A 19,927-nucleotide genomic window follows, 5' to 3' on the forward strand; every position below is an offset into this window, starting at 1 on the left:
GACTCGAGTGTGGCCCCCAGAATCACATTTACCCAATGCTAAATTATTACTATTATTATTGCTTTTCCACCGAAGCCCCATGACAACGGGTCTGAGAGACGGGGTTTCCAGAGCACTGCAGTCTCATGGCAGATCGTTCCCTACAACAGCACAAATGCACAAAATACACTAGGGGCTTGACTTAAATGACATGTACAGATCTTCAAACTTACTTTCATGAAGATTTAAAGGGCTGAGTTCAGAATCTATAGATTCCCAATCCAACAGCCCCGCCACTTCCTGGTGATACTTGATGAATTCTACAGGTATTCAGAGGTGCGTTTTGTGGGATCAATGTCAGCGGATGTGGTAATCCCGATTCTTCAAGAGAAGTTTGCTGCCCCCAGTATCCCAGAATCCATTATATCAGACAATGGGCCCCCTTTAAAAGGCAAAGAGTTTTAAAAGTTCCTGGGATTCTATGGGGTTGCTCGAGGTGCATCGCTCCCAACTACTGCAGGGCCCACGGGGTGAGGAGCATTTCATGATGACCCTCAACAGGGCATTTGGCACCGCCCTGGATAAGAGCCAGCAACTCCAATCAGCGCAGACTTCTTTCCTCAGCTCAAGACCAATCGTCACACCAGCACGGGGGTCGCCCCGGCAGAGGAGTTTCTCTGCAGAAAAGCCTGGTCCTTAATCTTGGAACATGGGTCAAGAGGGCTCAGGATGGCTGACCCAGATCAACTTTGAGTATCGCTAGAGCTGTCAAACCAGAAAGGGAACTCCAGAAGGAGACCAAGCCTCTATGGAGGTAGGCGACCCTGTACTGGTACACACTAGTCACCCTCAATACAGGTTGTGCCTCCCCTATGGGACTTCTCCTTAGAATCTTACCATGAAAAGGCGGTCGATGGTCATGGCCGAAAAGAGTGGCTCCTACACATCAGCAGCTGGTTCCAGAAGTCCTATGAAGGCTCCAATGTTCAAAGTCTGACAGCCTGCGGTGATGCCGACGGGGAGCCCGAGGCCGAGCCAATACCTCCAACACAGAGGGTGGAAGAAAGCAGATCTGAGACAGGAGGAGGTCAGGCTCTCGCTGGAGCCGAGTCTGTGAAGAGGTGAGTGGGCAGGACGTTACCTGATCAATTTGAGAACTACGTCATGGACTAATACTGTGGGAGCTGTTCAGGGTGTCCGGTCAAAGGTTTGAATCTAAAAGGATCAAATGCCATAGGGTCGAGTCAATGGGACCTAAAACAAAAGGGTCGAATTTTTTTTTAAATATATATTTTTTTTGGGTTTCCGTATAGGAAAAAATTGTTTACCACAAAAAAAGGGGTTTGGAAAGGGACCCCAAAAAAAAAAAATACAAAAAAAGAAATAAAAATAATCGACCCTTTTGTTTTTGCTCCTTTTGATTCGACCCTTTTGTCATTTGATCCTTTTCATTCGAAACTTTGACCTATAACCGCTGTTCGGCATAGGCAATGTTTGTAGTTGGGAGAGTATGATGATTAGGTGTTTGTGCATAAACAAAACCAAAAGCTGATGGCTGGAAGGTTTAGAATTAATCCTAACCACAGGCACAGCGCTGGGCAAACATTCAGATCATTGTTTTTCCGCCTGCCAAGCCACTACAGAAGGGCAAACACCATATGCAAACAAGGCATGGTCCCAACGCAAAAGGTCCAGCCCGAACTGCTAGGTCAAATCCCTTCTGCACAACACCACAATTATCCCCACAAAGGGTTCGGCCTCATTGGGCCTCATCAGTGAGGAGTAGCTTTGGTCTCTAAGCCCAGCCGGCTCAGGACCCACGTCTGGGCATATCGTCCGTCTTTTCTTGTGCTGGTCACCCCGAGTCTAACAGGTATGCCAGACATGAATTATGAAGTAGCAGAGGTGGGATAACAATTTTGTGTGCCAAATATTCCCACAATTACGCTGCAATCTTTATGCGTTTGCTTTGCTGTGTCACTTGTTGTGTCCCAGCTCCTGTCGTACGGGACGGTGTCCAAATTCGCACTGCATGGTCACTTACTGCGTTCTCATGTTCATGGCATTCTGACTGTTGTAGCTTTTCTCTGAAGTGTCTATAAAAAAAGGATGTGCCTGGGTTTCACGTGCCTTCTAATGAGCTATATTCCAGACTCTGGTGGGATTACCAAGGTCACAACACAACTAAGGAAACCTTGATGAGCATTAGAAGTGCTGAGAGAAAAGCTGACTCCTTAAGTCAGTAGCAAGGCTACACAAGACTTGCTATTTCCGGAAACTTGGGGAGGGGACTATCCATCCTACCCGCAAGTCCCCGTTAGGGCAGACAATATCAGCAACACCCCTGGGGCAAGAGGGTTGCCTCTTTGCCTTTCCCAAGGCAAATGCTGGGGAGTCATCGCCTCGGCCTTTGAGGACCAAGACATCGTCTGGACTAAGCCAAGCCACCAACTTTAGCACGGGTCAAGACCCAGCCACCCTCATGAAGTGTGCAAGGACACTCAAAATCCTGAAATTCAGGGACTGAAGACTTATTATTCTGGGCTGAGGCCTGGGAACATATGTTTAGATTCAAGACAGAATTTGGACCTCTGATCTCCAGAGTAGGTGGTTTTCATATACCATGGGCCCGATTTAGAGAAATGTTTTACAACCGTGCAATCCCACAGGAAAACGCTCTGTGAATCAGGCCCTTAGTTTAGTCGTATACCTTTCTCTGTTTTGTTTAACAGATTCTATGTTCTTTCATCAATTGTCATTTTTACGACGACCTTTTAAACGAGTACAAAAGTACGAAAAGAGTCATCGAAATATTATTTTATTTTTTGGGGGATGCGGTTTCCCCCCAAACCTCCCCTCCCCCACCTATTTTTGACTATTCCCGACCTCCAACCCCTTCATCTGACCTTTCCCACCCCCAAAAAAATGTCAATGACCTTTTTCGTCATTTTATATTCATTTAAAAGGCAGTCGTACAGATAAAAGTGTCGGTGAAACAACGCTATAACATTTAGCAATCTTTCCGCATCCTACAGGCCACCCTCCAACACTCCCGAGGAGCTACGGAACACACCTTGGCACGGTGGTCGTCAAGGTTAGGACTCTTCATCACAAGACTTTGCATTGACCCCCTTTGCCCCGCCTTCACAGGTTTGATTATTCATAGTTGTGTCCCCCCCCTCGGACAGGCCTTCTCCCAACGCCACCCTTCCTCTCGGTGGGCCTCAACCAGGAGAGATGGAAGCATTGCACTCCCCTTTATTCACCTAGGGCCACTCCTGGGTGGAAACCTTATATTGTGGGAATGGAGGGGGGGGGGATGCTTGTGGGAAAGCCCAAGATGCTGGCCAAATAACCCAATGCGGGCATGCGTTTGTGATGTCCCCTCACCTTTTCTTTGCCAATAACCCGGTGATACATGCGTGACACCCACAGCTGAATTGATAAGTGTTCTGTTCCTCCCAGCTCATGACAAGTGAACAATTTGCACATGATTTTTGAAGAGGGGACTTTAATGTATAATGAGCTTATTAGGGGCCCACCCCCACATGCACACAACAGGGTGCTAGATGTTCCCTTTAAATCCTGGATGTGTTGCCATTACATTTTCCTAAAGGTTTGCAATCCCTTCATTCGTGTGTTTGTGGGCTCTGTGGTAAGGGTAGTTGTGTCTGGGGGAGGGCTGCGGGTGTGTTACGCGTGGTTGTGGATTGTTTACAGGTATGTATGTAGGCAATGCGGAGTGTGTGGGAAGATTTGTGTGCGTGCGTTTGGAGGAGGTGGGGGTCGTGCATGTTTGTATGGGGGTGTAGCAGGGGTTTTTGTGGGGGTGTAGGTGACTGGTGCACATCTGTGGAGGGGCGATGGGGATTGGCTAGGAGTGGATAACGCCAAATGGTCTGTTGTGGTAGGCATAGTACTAAGACAGACGACACTGTGTGCGATGGCTCAAGGTAAGCGTCATTTATCCAGGAGAAACCGGGTGCAGGGGTTGGACGAATCCCTGCGACTTCCAAGGGAAAAAGCTGCAAACTAAGGATGGATCTGAAGCACAGCATAAAGGTCACATCACTGTAAAGTGGGGATTCCTACAGGTGCCAGCCACCAGATTTCATTCTGCCCCCAAATTATACGTAGCCTATTCTTGCAAGACCTCGTCTCTCCGAGACACCCTATACGAGAGAGGAAAGCCTTTGAAAAGGATGACCAGTGCAAAGTACCAACACCTAATTTTAGAGAGTCCTTAACTTCCAGACTATGCTATTCTAACAACATAAATGCTCCAAGGATTTGGACCGAAGTAAAAGTTCGCAAACTTTCCCTTCAAACTCCAGCCCCAATGTAATACAATCACCATAGCATTGCTCTGGTAAGGTTGTTGGAGCAGTCACTCACAGGCTGTGCTTGTTCCTCCAGTCTCTGTTTTCATCTTGATCTTTTAAGTCTCCTTCCACACACACCTCACAGTCTCGCCACCTACATTATGGTCCTCGTCATGCAGCCAATATTATTTAAACCTCCTGCCACGGGTCGAGTCTCTCTCCCATTTACCCTGGGTCATTGGTGGAAGACCTTAGGCTTTTGGTCGTCAAATGTCTTCAAGTTGGGAAGCGCTGTCCTGAACACCCTGGTTAACCTTTCCTTCCAGGGTCGCGAGGCAAGGACTTAGTCTACTCTGGATTCCCTTAGGTTCTCCCTAAATGTTAAAGCCTTGTTCCAGGCATCACCTCTTTAGGCAAGGGAGCACGAGCAAGCATTTCTTCCTCTCTGGGATTCTCTCTCCTTCCAAGGTCCCTTTCATATTCCCCGAACAGTGCCTGGCTTCTGGCCTCGCTTCCGATAGGTTATTCCCCAGTTTAGTTCAAAGATTTTAAAGTCCGATTCGTCATATTCCATAATGTAATTTTCATTGTGTTCTTCTGATAGACTAATTACCTGATGGTTGTAATGATCCCCAGTGAGGGTCAGGAGTGTGCGGCATGTATTGCCAATTTGGAAACCCCAGGGTGTTGCATGATTCAGTGCGGTTCTGCTTCTTCCGCACATCGGTGAGTCGCTGCACTATAGTTAAGGCGATTGCCTAGATTCATAGCAAGTCTGAACATTCTATTGCTAATAACCTTTGACTTGAATGACAGATTTATATTTTACAAACAAAAGATTTGTCCCGCCCTCCAATTTCCTCCCCCTTCCAACGCAGACTGGACAATTTGTGAAAGATTCAGTAAATAAATTAAAAAGTTATCAAGGAAGTAACAAATGCTGTTTTTGGCCTACTCCCATTCATTTTCCCAAAGAGAAAGTGCAAATGTTTGTGCAAGATGGAATTGGAACAAATAAGAAAACTTGGGCACAAAACGTTGACTTAATTTCCAGGAGAGGTTTGGAGTTATTCTGACCAGTAGTTTTAAAAATATTCAATGGGGAAGGGGGTGGCCCCTTCTCCCAAAATTACATTTTTGAGGATGGGGACTAAAAAAGGTCTGGTGCACCCACAAATCCCAAAGCCTATAAAATAGGTGAGGCCTATGTAATTAAGAGTGACCCACCATACCCAATCCAGATTTCCTAAGTGCAAAGAAAGGGAGTACATTCTACTTTTAAAAAAAATATTAAATATAATAAATGCGCTTAAAAATATTGAGCACAATATATTCCTATATAAAAACAGAACTTCAAAGCAAAATAGTTCACTGCACCGTGCAATCCAATTTTGAAGGAAATCTATGATTCTTATACACGAATTAGCATCATTGTAATAATACTTTAATGTGTTGCAATAATCAAACCTGAGAACCCAATTTAAAAGGTCTTTAAATTATATTGCAATGAAAAAGATGCCCGATAGCGACATCTACTAGTGAAGAGCAGTATTGTCACTAGCTTTGTATTTAGATTAGTGTGAGGAAGAAATCTGATTGGGAAAGTCATTTCGGAGAGGCCCGGCAATATTTGGAGACTACCATGGCTGAGCTCTGGCTAGCCCTGGCTCACTTAAAGTCAAGCACACTAAACTATCTAAGCCAGTTGTAAACTTATAGTATATTTAAATTGTTTACTTGAAGAAAAGAAAAAGAAAAAAGAAGAAGTTGTTAAGGCGTTGCCTTGCTCCATTTAGTTGGCCACCTGTTCGACGCCGCTTGCTGTCCATGGAGTTCTTTTTTTAAAAAAGTGTCCTCTTCATGGCAGTGCTCTGGCAGCCCAGCCCTGTCCCAGCGTGCCATCCCGCCCTCACCACATGACCTTAATTTTAGCAGTGCCATGCGACACTAATGACATGAGAGAGGTAGAAAAGGCGAGAGGGACGGAGGGAGAGAAAAGGACAGACACACAGAGGATGTCAAAGAGAAGAGAGGCAGAAAAATGCAGAGAGGTAGAACGAGGGGACAGACGAGGAATACAAAGAGAATGATTGGAGGAGTCAGATTGTCCTGCCAGAGAGGCCAGTCACTAGTTGCATTTCGCTACACCCTTCATGTCTAGTTTTAATGGGTAAAAAAATCCATTCTAAATGGAACCAGTCATCTTTCCTGTCCACCACAAGGAATCCTTAACTGGCATCAGAGAAAGAAGTACTGTACCGTCAAACTCCCTCCCAGCGCCTGCAACTGAATTCAAATGAGATACTCAAAGCTCCCAAACGTTAAAATGCTGCTGGTGCTTTTGTGTCATGTAAAAGATGCCATCCCTGAGAGGAGAGCCAACCCCTCTTTGCTTACTCATGTGCAGGCATTCCTGGGGAGCAAAGAAGCCCCCTTCCTTTACAGGGTGGCTCTACGGGACCATTGCTTGCCAGCTTCCACTCGTGACCTGGGGTCACCCCTTTCTGTTGAGCGGCAGAGTCTTCAGCCACCTACCTCAGGTTTGGGGGTGAGAGACAAAAGGAAACCCAGGTCTAAGCTGGTCGAGGAGTTGAGCGAGCCCTGGGAGCGTCGGCGCAGGGAAGCCTCGCCATCGGCATCAGCGAGCTCTGCAAGAAGCGAACACAGACAAGAGGATTAGGCATAACACAGGGACACAGATACCAGGGGCAGAACCTGGGGGGCCAGATAGGGTGACATCAGAACAGAGCCCAGGGTGCAGGCATGACTCAGGTCAGAGCTCCACGGCCAGGCATAGAGATGGGTGGAAGTAGTGCAGTGCAGGCAGACCTGGGTGATCAAGCAGCTGGTGGTGCAGGTGGTTCAGGTGGGAGGTGTTCTGCAACATTCAAGAACTGGTGTTATAAAGTGGAAACTACTATGGTTCAGCACAGGGGGGGGAGACTCCAATAGAAAGTGGTGCAGGGTGGTATGGCAAGTGGTTCTGCAGGACATCAGCAAGTCTTATGCATCAGGAAGCAGTCTGGTGCAGCAGCAGGAGGTGGTGAAACAAAGCAAGAGGGCAAAGGTTGCAGCAGGCGGGGCACAGTGTGAGCTAGTGGGGCTAAGCAGGAGGTGTTATGTACCTTAACCCCCCCCCCATTCATCACATTCTGGATTCCATCTTGCTCCCTCCATCACTCCACGGGCTCCCTTCCCTCCAATCATGTACTCCCAATCTCTACAGAGCCTCCAATTCGAGATGCCCCACTTTGTGGACCTCCCCAGGCTCCACCTCAAAGAATGCTTCCCAGGTTCCGGTCATCCACATCCTCACCTCCCCACATCCCCTTCCGGTCCTTCTTCTTGAAGGATCTTCGTGTGCATCTTTCCGAGAAAGTGCCTCCTGCAGCATCCGCGCCTGCAGCCTCCACACCCAGCGGCAGCGACTTCCCCGCTTTCAGCGGCTTCTTCTGGGGAGGAGACACAGGATTAAAGAGTCAGTTTCATTCAGAACTAGCAAAAAGTACCCGTACTCAGCACGGGTTCTGTAGACAGACATAATTACACTCGTCAATTGTTGAAAATCAACGATACTGTAGGTCGCTATTCCAAGTAGCTTATTGCTTGATGTGCTTTTCACTCTGAAGTAATCTGCACTGCGAATGTGGCTGGCTGACGTACCCAGGATCAGACGTGGAGGGGGGGCGAGAGTTGGTGTGATTCAGCATACAGGGTCGGATTGGCCTTTCGGCCCGTGGCCGGACCGAAATCGTCCTTGGGGAGTGGGGGTCGGTTTCTGGCTATGCCTGGGGCAATTTGAAAAAAAAAAATTTGAAAAATAATTTTTTAACATTCTTTTTAAAAAAGCCTTTCATCCTTCTTAGGTCGATAAATGAGTACCAACACAGGTTGGGTGATATTGTATGCATATTTGTTCTATTAAAAAAAGCTTAAGCGTAAGTGCTATGCAATAACATGATTTGGCCTTGGACGTCTGCTTGGATTCACAGAAATTTAGTGTACTTAGAAACAATGCTATTTGATGCAACTTCCTGTTTTGTCAAGGGGTGCAAGGTTGTGTTTCATCACTTCCTGGGATATCTCTTTGGGGTGGGGTCCAATGACATTACTTCCGGTGATGTCATCAGAGGTCAACGGTCACGAGGTGTGGGCCACTTTTTTGAGGCAAGGGGTGGGCCACTTTCTTTTTGGGTGACAGGGCCTATTTCTTGTCCCAGTCCGACCCTGGCACCATACTGGGACCTTCTGTGCGCACTCCCCACCAGTCGTCTCACCCTGGCACAGCGCAGTACATTCGGTGCAAATCTCTCCAAAATGGTGCAACCTATGGCTTTGGAAATTGGTTTTTAAGGTCCTATAGGGAACTGAGTTTTGTTTCAATTCATGTTGCTCTATTTCCTAACGTCATCGCGCACTATATAAAGACAGCCTAATTTTACATAATTAGGCCATCGGACAGCGAGGATCAGGAAATAGAGCAACATGAACGGAAGGTAAAAATAACGGATACTCTTCCTTCTTTTCCTCAAAATGTTAAATCTTTCAACTATTTACTAGTCTAGACCCACCTTAAAGACGATTCACATTCTTCTACTATTTGCAGCCATCCTTTAGCTTCACGTGTAGGAAGAAAACACCTTTATTGCTAAATCATGAGACCATATTAAGTGAACATTGTCAGAGTGAATAAACAGGGATCAAACTACAGGCATCACAACTGTAAATGATTTAGACACTTTTGGGAATAACAAACTATTCACATAATAAGCGAGTCAACAATATACACTTGGTTTTGTCTGATCATTTAGGGCAATACTTAAACCCTTCAAGAACCTTCCAATTTAAAATGTGCACCTCCTGAAGAGCCGCCTAATTGAATGGTGGGGAAACACGTGTCGGGGAGCAAATAGCATCTATGCCCCTAAAAAGCATACTTTACAAATCATTAATTCAAAGAAAGAAGTGAGGAGGACAAGCTAAACATCGTTTTGCCACACAAGAATATTGAATGAAGTCAATTCAATGAGTCTAAAGGACAGGAGTACCGAGCTTTAAAACTACATTAATTGAACGAAGAGAATTCAATCGTCATTTGTAAATTATAAGAATTGAATAAAGCAAATTCAACCATTATAAGGTATTAATTGTGCCACAAAAGTTTAATTCAGAGGAATGAAGTAAACCACGCATACTGCCTTTCTTTTTGAGCAAGTCAATACAAAAATCAGTCCAAGTGAAAGAGCAACATAAAAGGATTCCTAATCAACTCTGGTTATGCGCTCCATGTCCATAATGATGCCACTGCATGCCCATGCCAGGCGAGATACAGCACTGTGTTTGACATTAAGAATGTAACCCAAGGGCATGGTTAACCGTACCAACATTACTATAGCCATTCAAAAATTGGAAAGGTGTGTCGATTTGGAGTTGGGGGATCCTCTGAACAACTCCTCGAGTGACCTACAGCTCCTAGAAAGGTGAACATTGGGACCCCTACAGAGTGATGGATGCTATCTGCAGGGCCAGGGTCTCCAGACATGGGGCCCATCCCTGTGAAAAAGCCATCTCGGCACAACAATATGAAACCGCCCCACGATTACGCCCTAATCATTGGAATAAGATAGCCATAACTGGGTGGCACAGACACGCGCCTCAGATCACTTGCCACAGGCTGCCCAATATCCAGTCTGTGCCCAATATCTGTCCACAGACCGGATCAGCGGCGTTTGACAGCAATCTGCTGATCAATGCGTTCCAGGGCCTACTGCAGGGGTCTGCAAGCTTTGGCTCTCCAGATGTTTGGAACTACAACTCCCACCAAGCTCTAGCCAGAATGATCAATCGTGAGGTGTGATCACAATCTTACTCCAAAAACGTTTAAGGAGCCACAGGTCGCATACCTGCGGCCTAGAGTCACTACTACAAACCTTGAAGGACAGCCTCTTTCCCATAGTGCCCCGTGCAACAAAGTAAAAATATGCGTCACATGTGCACCTTGGCGAAGTCCGACGAGGCAGTGCCGTCATTGAACCTGGGGCTCCGCTGCGCACTACCAAAGACGGGGAGGGTGCGCCCTTCCACTTCGGCAAGTATGCACTCCTGGTAGACCTGGGACCGTACAAAGCGGGCGTAGCTGTCGAACTTCATCAGATTGAAAATCTGCAGCAAAAGAGGGTATGCATGTAAGACAAGGTTCAGTGTGTATGCACTGCTGTGAATCAATCAAGCACTGAACAATAGAGGGCACAGCGATGTGGTACAAGAGTATGGATATTAGGATAGGGTATTAAGGGTACTTTTGGATGGTCATGAAGAGTGGATATACAGAGGGTTACAGGAGGCGGATGCCGGGCTACTGAGGGAACGGCGGACCCCTTCTTCTGTTACAGGGACCCTCACAGCAGAGCACAGTCACTTAGGATGTCACCAAAGGGCACACTTGGGGTTTCACATCAGGACACGGTTACCCAGGATCCGAAGGAGCCACTCACTGCAGCACCTGGCCCCATGAAATCCCACACATGCCCGCAGACTCACGCAGGGCTCTCCCAGCATCATATGGCAATGCACAGGAGGACACAGGGGCCCTTGCTACTGGGCACGGCCAGGTAGGAGCTCAGAGGGGCAGAAAGGGAGCTTATTCCCCTAGGATAATGTTACAGAAGATCTCACAGGGGGCCCCCACAGGAGGTCAAACAGAGCCACCTAGGACAAGATGGGGTGGACACTCACTGCGGCACACAGTGAGATTGTGGTCCTCGCAGCTGGTGGCCTTTTGGAGAAATTTAAAAGGAGACAGAAGAATATGACACTGATCAGGGTACAGGATACAGACAACCAGTAGGGAGTTTTATTCCGACACCGGGAAGGGACCAGGCAGCGAGTATTGATAAACCTGCATATGAGAACTTCGGTTTACCTGCATCTGCTGGACGCGGAACATGTCAGGGGTGGGGTGGTCCAGCAAGCCTTCCCCAAGGCAGGCCTGGTGGTCGATGTTGACAGGGTTGAGGGAGCTGGTGGAGAGATACTCGTCGTATATCCGCCGGGACTCCCGTGCAAGCTGAGGACGCAGCCCAAGTGTGGAGCGTTGAGGACATAGAGGGAAAAGGGGGTACAGAGGAAAGAATGACATACATGGGGAAAAGTTAGACATGCGATTAGAGCAATGTTTGGACTGAATCGTGGCCTCTGCAATAACAGAGAAAAGCATTGGCAAAGTCATCAGTTTTGGCTTTTGTGTAGGCATGGGATAGGTATTTGCAAAGCACCACCACAATGGTACCAGTTAGTCATAAGATGGCAACATAAGGAAAATGGTGCAAGTAACTTGGCATGTGAAGCGCTATGCCTGGCAAATGCCCAATACCTAAAAACACGTCTAAAATGTTGACTTTGGCGATGCTTGTTTTAACAGGACTTGAGTGCAAAGTTAAAACATTTAAGTTACACCAGCAGTGCATTTACAAATGCAATAAATCCATTGACTCTCAGAAGACTGAGTTTAAATAGCATTGACAGGCCCTATAAAGCACAAACGTTGATATTTCGCTTGATGGAGCAAGCTAAAGAGATCCCAGAGGATGCTTATGGGCTGGAGCAGGGAATAGGTGGGAATAGCCATAGAGATTAGCATGGCGATGAGCAATCAACGGGTGGCTAAATAACCTAACAACCACTATAAACCCATTTACACTAAGGAGGAGTATTTCTGACATTGTGGTTTGGGGAAGATCCTATATACGTTTAAATTGGCCCCTTGTTGTAACTATTTCTAAAATAAAAGAGTTGAACTCATGATCTGGTTTTAGCATACTTCTTGGTCCCAGACATCTCTGTGAGAGAAGACAGAATACGGGGGATTATATCTGCATCTCATCCTGAATTCCAGTCACTATACACTGTTTTTCAGATATGCTTCAAAACAGGTGCAGGACATTTAGATCACAATGTACCTCTGTGGGTAGCTCCTATCAATTGCACCTGACAAATTGAAGGTCTCTCTAACACGGATCACTGTCGGGGGCCGCCCAGTTGTGCATGTTAGCCACTGTTCCAATATCTTTCTGAGCAGGTCTCCAGTGGACCCCCCTGTGCCACATTTTCCATTGTGTTCAATTCTTTATTCCTTGCTAGCCCTTTTATTCCCACTCGGCCGCTTCCCGCCTCTTTCACTGGATTTGCCATTTATGGAACCCTGTGATCCTCCGCAGGAAACGCCATCTCTCAACTTCATCAACATTAAAGGCGGCTCTTTCTTTGAAGGGATCCTCTAGGCACAAAGTGCTGACACAACATATTACAACCAATACTTCCAGGAGGATCTGATGACCCTTTTTAGTCACCACAGAGGCCTCCTTCATTGCAGTCAAAAAACGTTGCGCAAGACCAACATGCTGTTCAGGCGGCATCGAAAAAGAAAGGGCATTACCACAGGATCTAGCTCGGCACCCCCTACACAAGGCATCTGCCTTAAGGTTATTAGATCTGGGCAATAAATACAAGTAATAACCTATTGGGGAAAATATAAGGCCACCAAGCATGGTGAGGATTTCAACCCCGAACAAGTGTGGATTACACCAATAAAAGGGCGTTCCAAGCAACGTGCATCTCCATTCAGAACATACATCGGTCTGTTCACAACAAGATGGGAGGCTTTTTCAATTCTACCCTTCTAGTTGGACCACTATTTATTTATTTGTATTTATAAGGTGCACTGGTAGCTCAGAGGCATCGAGGCGCTGTCACATGATTGTGAACCTAGTTACAGGTTACAGAATAACAAATTGGTTACATGAGGCATAACAGTGTTTCATCAAATTAGAGTACGGGGTGGCACAGTATACACATGGCAAGAATTCTTGGATGACAGAAAGCAGAGTTCCAGAATGGGTACTGGGTGGAGAGTAGTGGGGGTGGTCAGATGAAGAGTCTGTCTTGGAGGAATGAGGCAATCCAAGCTGTGTCATTGGGCGAGAAGTGTGCAGAGGTTGAGAGGTGTTGGCATAGGGTTTTGTGATCGACTAGATCAAAGGCAGCCGAGAGGTTGAGGAGGAGTAGTAGTGGTGGTGGTTTGCCAGAAACTCTAATGTTGTCCATTTGGTTCTTTAGATCTAGTAGGGTTGTTTTGATTCCATGCCATGGACAAAACCCTGACTGTCGGAGACCCAGGAGGTTATTAGCCTCAAGGAATTTTTGGATTTGCAGATAAGCTGCTTTGTCTATGATCTTTAGGAGGAAGAGGACTGTGGCGATGGGCCTGTAGTTACCTGGTGCAGTGGGGTCTAGGGGAGGTTTCTTAAGAAGCGGGCAGACCCAAGCTTCCTTAAGGCAGGCATGGACTGTACCTGTAGAGAAAGAGGCGTTAATGAAGGCCGTGAAGAAAGGGTGCAAGAGTGGGGGTGCATTCTTTAATGAGGGTGGCTGGGCAAGTGTCACCCTTGCAGTTCGAGGGTTTGATAGATTTCATGAGTACTAAAACTTCCTGCTCAGTGACATCTCTGAAGGAGAAGAGGGGGGCGTCGGGTGCTTGGTTGTTAAGTGATTGTTGGTTGGCTTGGATTCTAATGTGCAGAGAGTCGAGTTTGCTGAGCATGGCATCTTGGATGCTGTTGCACCAGGCCTCGTCTTTCGAGATGAGTTGGGAGGTGGAGTAGGTGTTTCCAGCTCCGTGAAAATGAAGAATATCTCCTTCGTGTTGGAGCTTGCAGAGTCTATCCTCGTATTGAATGAGGTAGCTTTGGCTTTGACAATGGTGTTTTTATATTATTTTGCTAGTTTGTTAAATTCCCTTTTAGTGGTGTCGTTAGGGTTGGCTTTCCAAGTGGAGAGTGCTTCCCTTTTTTTAGCTCAAAGATCTAAGAGCTCCGGGGTGAACCAGGCATTGGAGTGCTTAGAGCGTTTAGCTTTGAGAGGGGCTATGGTGTCTATAGCTTGGGTGATGGAGTTGAGAGTCTGAATTAAGGAATCCGGATCATTGGTGAAGGGTGGTCTTAAGGCAGGAACTGTGTGGTATGGTATGAACCTCTCTTTCGTTAGTTGGCAGGTGCTTCTCGTAAGAGCTGGTGGGAGTGGGGTGGTGGGTCGGGGAGCTGCCTTGGACGTTGTGATATCAAAGAGGATGAGGTGGTGGTCAGTCCATGGCAAGGGTTTGTTAGCTTTGATAGTGACTTAGTAGTTATGATGGAAAACAAAGAGGGGGTCTGGGAATCTCTCTACCAGTACGAGCACAGCCCAATGACCTGTTCTTGGGTAAATAACCCTTGGGAGAGACTCTACCAAGTCTTTAGCTCACTGTCCCTTTCACAGAGAAGAAATGTCCCCGCATATCAGACTTTGTCCTGCCCAGGGGCAGTCCAGTGCCAAAATGCTAGGCCATTCTCCTCTGAACAAGAGTACCATCAGTAACCCCATACACGTGTTTCAGCCTTGTTGGGCATCATCAGTGAGGTAAACTGTTGCCTCTCTAAGAACAGTGAGCAAGGGGTCCACGTCTGGATCGCCCTGTTAACTTAGGGTGAAACCCAAAGTTAATTTATGCAAAACAAAGGGGGGTCTGGGAATCTCTCTATCAGCACGAACACAGCCCAATGACCTGTTCTTGGGTGAATAACCCCTGGGAGAGACTCTACCAAGTCTTTAGCTCACTGTCCCTTTCACAGAGAAGACATTTCCCCTCACTGTTCTTAGAGAGGCAACAGTTTCACCTCACTGATGATGCCCAACAAGGCTGAAACACGTGTATGGGGTTACTGATGGTACTCTTGTTCAGATGAGAATTGCCTAGCATTTCGGCACTGGACTGCCCCTGGGCAGGACAAAGGCTGATATGTGGGGAAATGTCTTCTCTGTGAAAGGGACAGTGAGCTAAAGACTTGGTAGAGTCTCTCCCAGGGGTTATTCACCCAAGAACAGGTCATTGGGCTGTGTTTGTGCTGGTAGAGAGATTCCCAGACCCCCCTTTGTTTAGTAGTTACGATGGGCTATCCAGTCAAGGGTGTGGCCATTGGTGTGGGTGGGGTCTGAGATGGCTTGATGGAAACCTAAGGTGCTTAGTGCTTTGTTTAGGGTGATAGGGTGTTAGCACAGGGATTGTTCTGGTTGTTTAGGCCAAGGTTAAGGTCTCCTAAGAGGATGGACTGGGTTGATTTTCTTAGGTTGTCTGCAAGGAGATGGGTTGGGTAGCTTGAAAATCAGTTATGGGTCCTGGTGGGCCGTAGATGATTTGGAGGGTGATGCGAGTTCGGTGAGAGGCTGAGTTTAAGGATTAGGTGATCACTGCTATTTTCAGTTGTTTTCTCAACCTTTATGATGGGGATAGAGTCTTTTGCGTGTGTGGAGGGGGCGATCTTGTCTAAAGATGGTGTAGCCAGGAGGGAGTGCGAGTGATAATGCTGGACCAGAAGCTTCATGGAGCCAGGTTTCACTACTTGCCAAGAGGTCGAGGTTGTTGGTGGTGATGAGATCTTGGATGTCAAGGGCGTGGGATCGAGCGTTGATGAGGGCACAGTTCAGTAGCTAGGGCAATGTATTGCTGGCAGTGTGAGGTTCTGGTTTGGTGGTGGTTGAGAGGTCAGGGGTGGTCGAAGGTGGTGCTTTGTGCATTTGCGTGGGTGGTTCCGCGGAGTAGGTAGTACTCCGGGAGTAGGGTTTGCTCAGTACAGGGCTGAGTCGAGGCAGGTGTGAGCCAGGCATGGTATCAGATGGTGCATGAGGTTGGGCTACATGCATTTCCATTTGGGATTTTATTTGAGTTTGTGTGGATAGTCTCACTAGCCTGGTGAACCCTAAGATAGGTGTGGTAGGGGATGAAAAACTAGAAATTCTGGAGCAAAGGCGTAAGTGTTTGGTTTTGCCTAGATATGGGAGGGTGGTGCCCGTGAGGTTGGGAGTGCTGGGGACTGGTGTGGGGGCGAGTGGTGTGATGGGCTGTTGGACAGGTGTGTGTGTGTGGGAAGATGGGATAGTGGGTAGGAATGGTGTGGGACAGGGAAGGGGTGGTGACATGGGCATCAAAGGCGTGTGAGGCCATTGCCTCGGGGGGGGGGCAAACATGCCTGTTGTGCAAGGAGGGGTTTGGGTCATAATGTAAGTAGTATCTGCCATAATGGTATACAGTAAAGTAACTGGGTCCACAATACAGTTTCAGTAGGCTGGGCTAGGCAGAGATACAAGGCAAATAACTGGGTGCTCAACACAGTTTCAATGGGCTAGGCTAGACAGCGATACAAAGGCAGGTGTATATTTCAGGCGCAGTCGGCAGTCTATATGGGTTAGGCATTTGTACAAGTGGAACGGAAACTTTGTGAGGAATCAACAGTTATCATGAGTTCTGCATTTGTACGAGTGAAGAGAGAACTTAGTGCAGCATCGACAGGAAAACGGCAACATCAATGATTATGGGTGATTAAATTGATATCCCTGGAGTAATAGCAGGTTTGAGGGAGGCCGTGCTTTGAGCCGGGCACCGCATGCGTATAGGTTACTGTAGGCAGGGCAGATAGTGGTGATATGGTCGGGCATGGGTTATAGGGGTAAAGCCCTGAATATGGTTGACATGGTGCACAGATAGTGCAAATGGGTGCTACGGACAGATTGCGGCAATGCAATGTTATAATGTTGCGTGAGAAATGCTGGCTGGCTGGTGCTTACCAGGTTCGAGTGCAGAGATTTCACGTAGCCAGTGCAGCATCTAATGAGAGGATTTAGATGGGTGGCCGGTAGGGGATGTCATGTGTCCATGTCCTGTGAGGGATTAGTACTAGCAGAGTGGGGTGCTCCTTGGCTCCGGAAGGCCCTTTGGTGGATGGGTCGTCTTCCACCTGCCGGTCGACTGGAATGGCCAATGTAGACGAATTGGCCAATCAGAGGTGTTGGTCATTGTGTGGATGCCTTTCAGCAGGGTGAGGCAAATGAGGCGGCCATATTTGACTTGCTGTTACATTCCTTTACCTTCTTTTACCAACCACATTCACCTTTATACACAGTCTATCCTTGACTAGGCCATTCTCGGCTCATGCTTGACAGCACAGAATTAACATTCCAGAGTTTGATCTGCGGTAACACTGTATAGAGTTGCAAATATTCCAGCCAAAGATCCAGGAATGTCCAAGCAGGCACTCGAGCTCCTCTACATCCAACATTACATTGTGAACGCACTTACGATTCTCCAAATCTGCCTTGGAAACACAACCGAATTATCACATCCGCCTCCTCCGTTTTGCAGAACTATGGTCCACCTAACAGGATTGATATGCACCCAATGCAACACACAATATCCTTCACCTGCAGCATCCCTCCATTCCTTTATTTGTAGCCAGGCCCGGACTGGCCTATAGGGCAATAGGCCCATGGCTGAACCAAAAACGCAAAATGCTAGTGTGGGCCAGAATTTTTGGTCAAAGTGGCCCACTTTTTTGGCCAGTGCAGGCCGGTTTCATGAGTTACTTCACTATGCGGCTAGTAGTTTTGACCAATGTTGCAGAATACATATTCTTTAAAATGTACAATTTGCATTACATTTTATCAAACTGCCCCTTGGGTACTACTCAAATGGTCTGTCACAAAAGGAATTGATTGCCATTTGCAACTGTGGGCCTCTTTTTCATTGGTGCCCGAGACAATTTTATGGACCAGTCCGACCATGTTTGTAGCTTCCATTCCCCACTTTCTTTCCCTCTTATCTTCCCCTTACTCATGTTCTTTTGTCTCCAAGTCTAAGCCCTGGCTGCCCCTGGTGGAGGAACAGTGCACTACTCCACGGGCAAGCGTTGGCACCCAGAAACTACTACAGAGGTTCTTTAGCACAGTATAAAAGCCTATCAACAGAAAATTTCCCAGCCATTGGTTTCACAACTGGTTTCTTAGATTACGTTTAAATCTTTGGCCCACAAGGGAAACCCAGGGGAGAATACACAAATGGCCTAAGATCGATAGATGTTGTCGATGCTGTAAAAATCCATTAGAAACTGAAACACAGACATTTGCTGGTATACTGTCCTACATTATTAGACAAAAGGAAACTACATTTTCCTAAAATATGTAAACACTATAGAATCATCTCAGAAGAAAAGGAATGGGCCGACAACTTTAGCGGCCAGTACGTGTCTTTAACCCTAGCTTCCTTCCATTTCTTCTGGCAAAAGACATTTTACCGAATCTTCCATTGAAGTCCAAGATGAATCGCATTTATTATAATCTTATATAACATGATTGAAAGAGAAATGGGCACAATGTTTTTAAATGTTTGTGTGTTTAAGTGTGTGTTGCATTACTTTCTTTTTAGGATTGTAAATGTACTCTTTGTTTTGGTTTTGGAGGGAAAATGTAGTGTAGGGTTGATTAATTCGGCCATAAACCATTAACAAAAATGTAAAGAGTGTCTACTAACATAGCAGAATATTGCTAACAGTTCTCTCTCTAAAACCAAGTCATATTTATTTTGCATAGTAGGCCCCCCTCCTTCATCCCGCTCCCCGCCCCATCTGCTTCCAAGTCTGTTCCATCCACTCTACCCACTCACAGCTAGGGCTCAGAGATGCACCTGTGCCTCCAGGTACTCTGCCCCCCGCCCAATCAACCAGTGCCTGCAGTTTCTTGTTCCATTTGGTCTTCCTTGCAGATTCCAGCCACTTGCTTGCTTGGGGTGGAGTGCTGTACTTTTGTTTTATTCATCCATTGTATGCCTGTGTGAGGTTTATTTCAATGGTCCAATGATGAGAGATGTGACAACACTAACCGCGGAAATGTTCGAAATGAAGATCTTTTTAGGAACCCATCATGACCCGAATATCATGGTAATGAAACATGAGCCAGTCACTGTTGTTGGGCCATGACTGCACACAACTAGAACTGCATTCACACCACACTCCTTGAATCCCACACTGCACACCCTTTGCCATGTTCTGCACTCCTACACCTGCTGTGTGCACACACTAAGAGTATACTCATCTATGGTACACACAACAGGAAATCAGACACACTTTACCCTCACTCTCGGGTCACACTGAACAACCATCAACGGTGTACTGCATACACCACACACTAGCAGCAACATTGTCCACCGCACTGAGCAACCTCACGCATGCCCATCGAAGCGGCGTTTTAAGTAGGGACAGGGTACCAACAGCTCAACTCCTTTGGGCCCCTCCAGAAGGACACACAGGAGAAAACCCACAATAAATTTGAAGAAGCAGGCAAGCGGGCCACACAGGAATCTAGTCTCTCAGGAATGTGCAACAAGTTCACAACGATGCCAAGATATCTTCTATGGTGCTTCGGCAGCAGCATGTGTGTGCAATTGAAAGAATGTTTTTCACACTAAATATCCCTTCCATGTACACGAAGAGGAAACACTACGACAACCAAATCTTTGAAGCACCAAACACCCAAAAAGAACTCTTCAAAATCATAAATGAAATGAAAAATCCTCCGGGATGCAACAATACACTAACTCCGTCTACGAAACTATGCAATGACCTTGCAGAACACTTCAAAAACAAAATCACCACCATCCAACAAACCATACAAAGCAGACCACCCTCTCAATATGGGACCTAAAAATGAACGCAAACTCTGACAACAGCACTGCCTTGATATTCCTAGACCTATCAGCAGCATTCAAC

The 19,927-nt window shown here is 46.8% G+C and overlaps 1 protein-coding gene across 5 annotated transcripts in view; it reads right to left on the reverse strand.

The window, feature by feature from the left end:
• RGS14 (regulator of G protein signaling 14) overlaps positions 1 to 19,927 on the reverse strand; it is a 507,547-nt gene that overhangs the window by 98,421 nt on the left and 389,199 nt on the right. For 4 of the 5 annotated variants that reach the window (XM_069651538.1, XM_069651533.1, XM_069651539.1 and 1 more), the window contains 4 exons: positions 11,224 to 11,367; positions 10,299 to 10,463; positions 7,618 to 7,753; positions 6,837 to 6,949 (listed from right to left, as the gene is read on the reverse strand). In XM_069651538.1, the coding sequence (XP_069507639.1) occupies positions 6,837 to 6,949; positions 7,618 to 7,753; positions 10,299 to 10,463; positions 11,224 to 11,367 (558 nt within the window). The remainder of the gene's footprint in view (positions 1 to 6,836; positions 6,950 to 7,617; positions 7,754 to 10,298; positions 10,464 to 11,223; positions 11,368 to 19,927) is intronic. The other variant, XM_069651536.1, reaches the window with a different exon arrangement.

Source organism: Ambystoma mexicanum, chromosome 3p, assembly GCF_040938575.1.
Source record: "Ambystoma mexicanum isolate Mex_15411 chromosome 3p, UKY_AmexF1_1, whole genome shotgun sequence".
Taxonomy (NCBI): Eukaryota; Metazoa; Chordata; class Amphibia; order Caudata; family Ambystomatidae; genus Ambystoma; species Ambystoma mexicanum.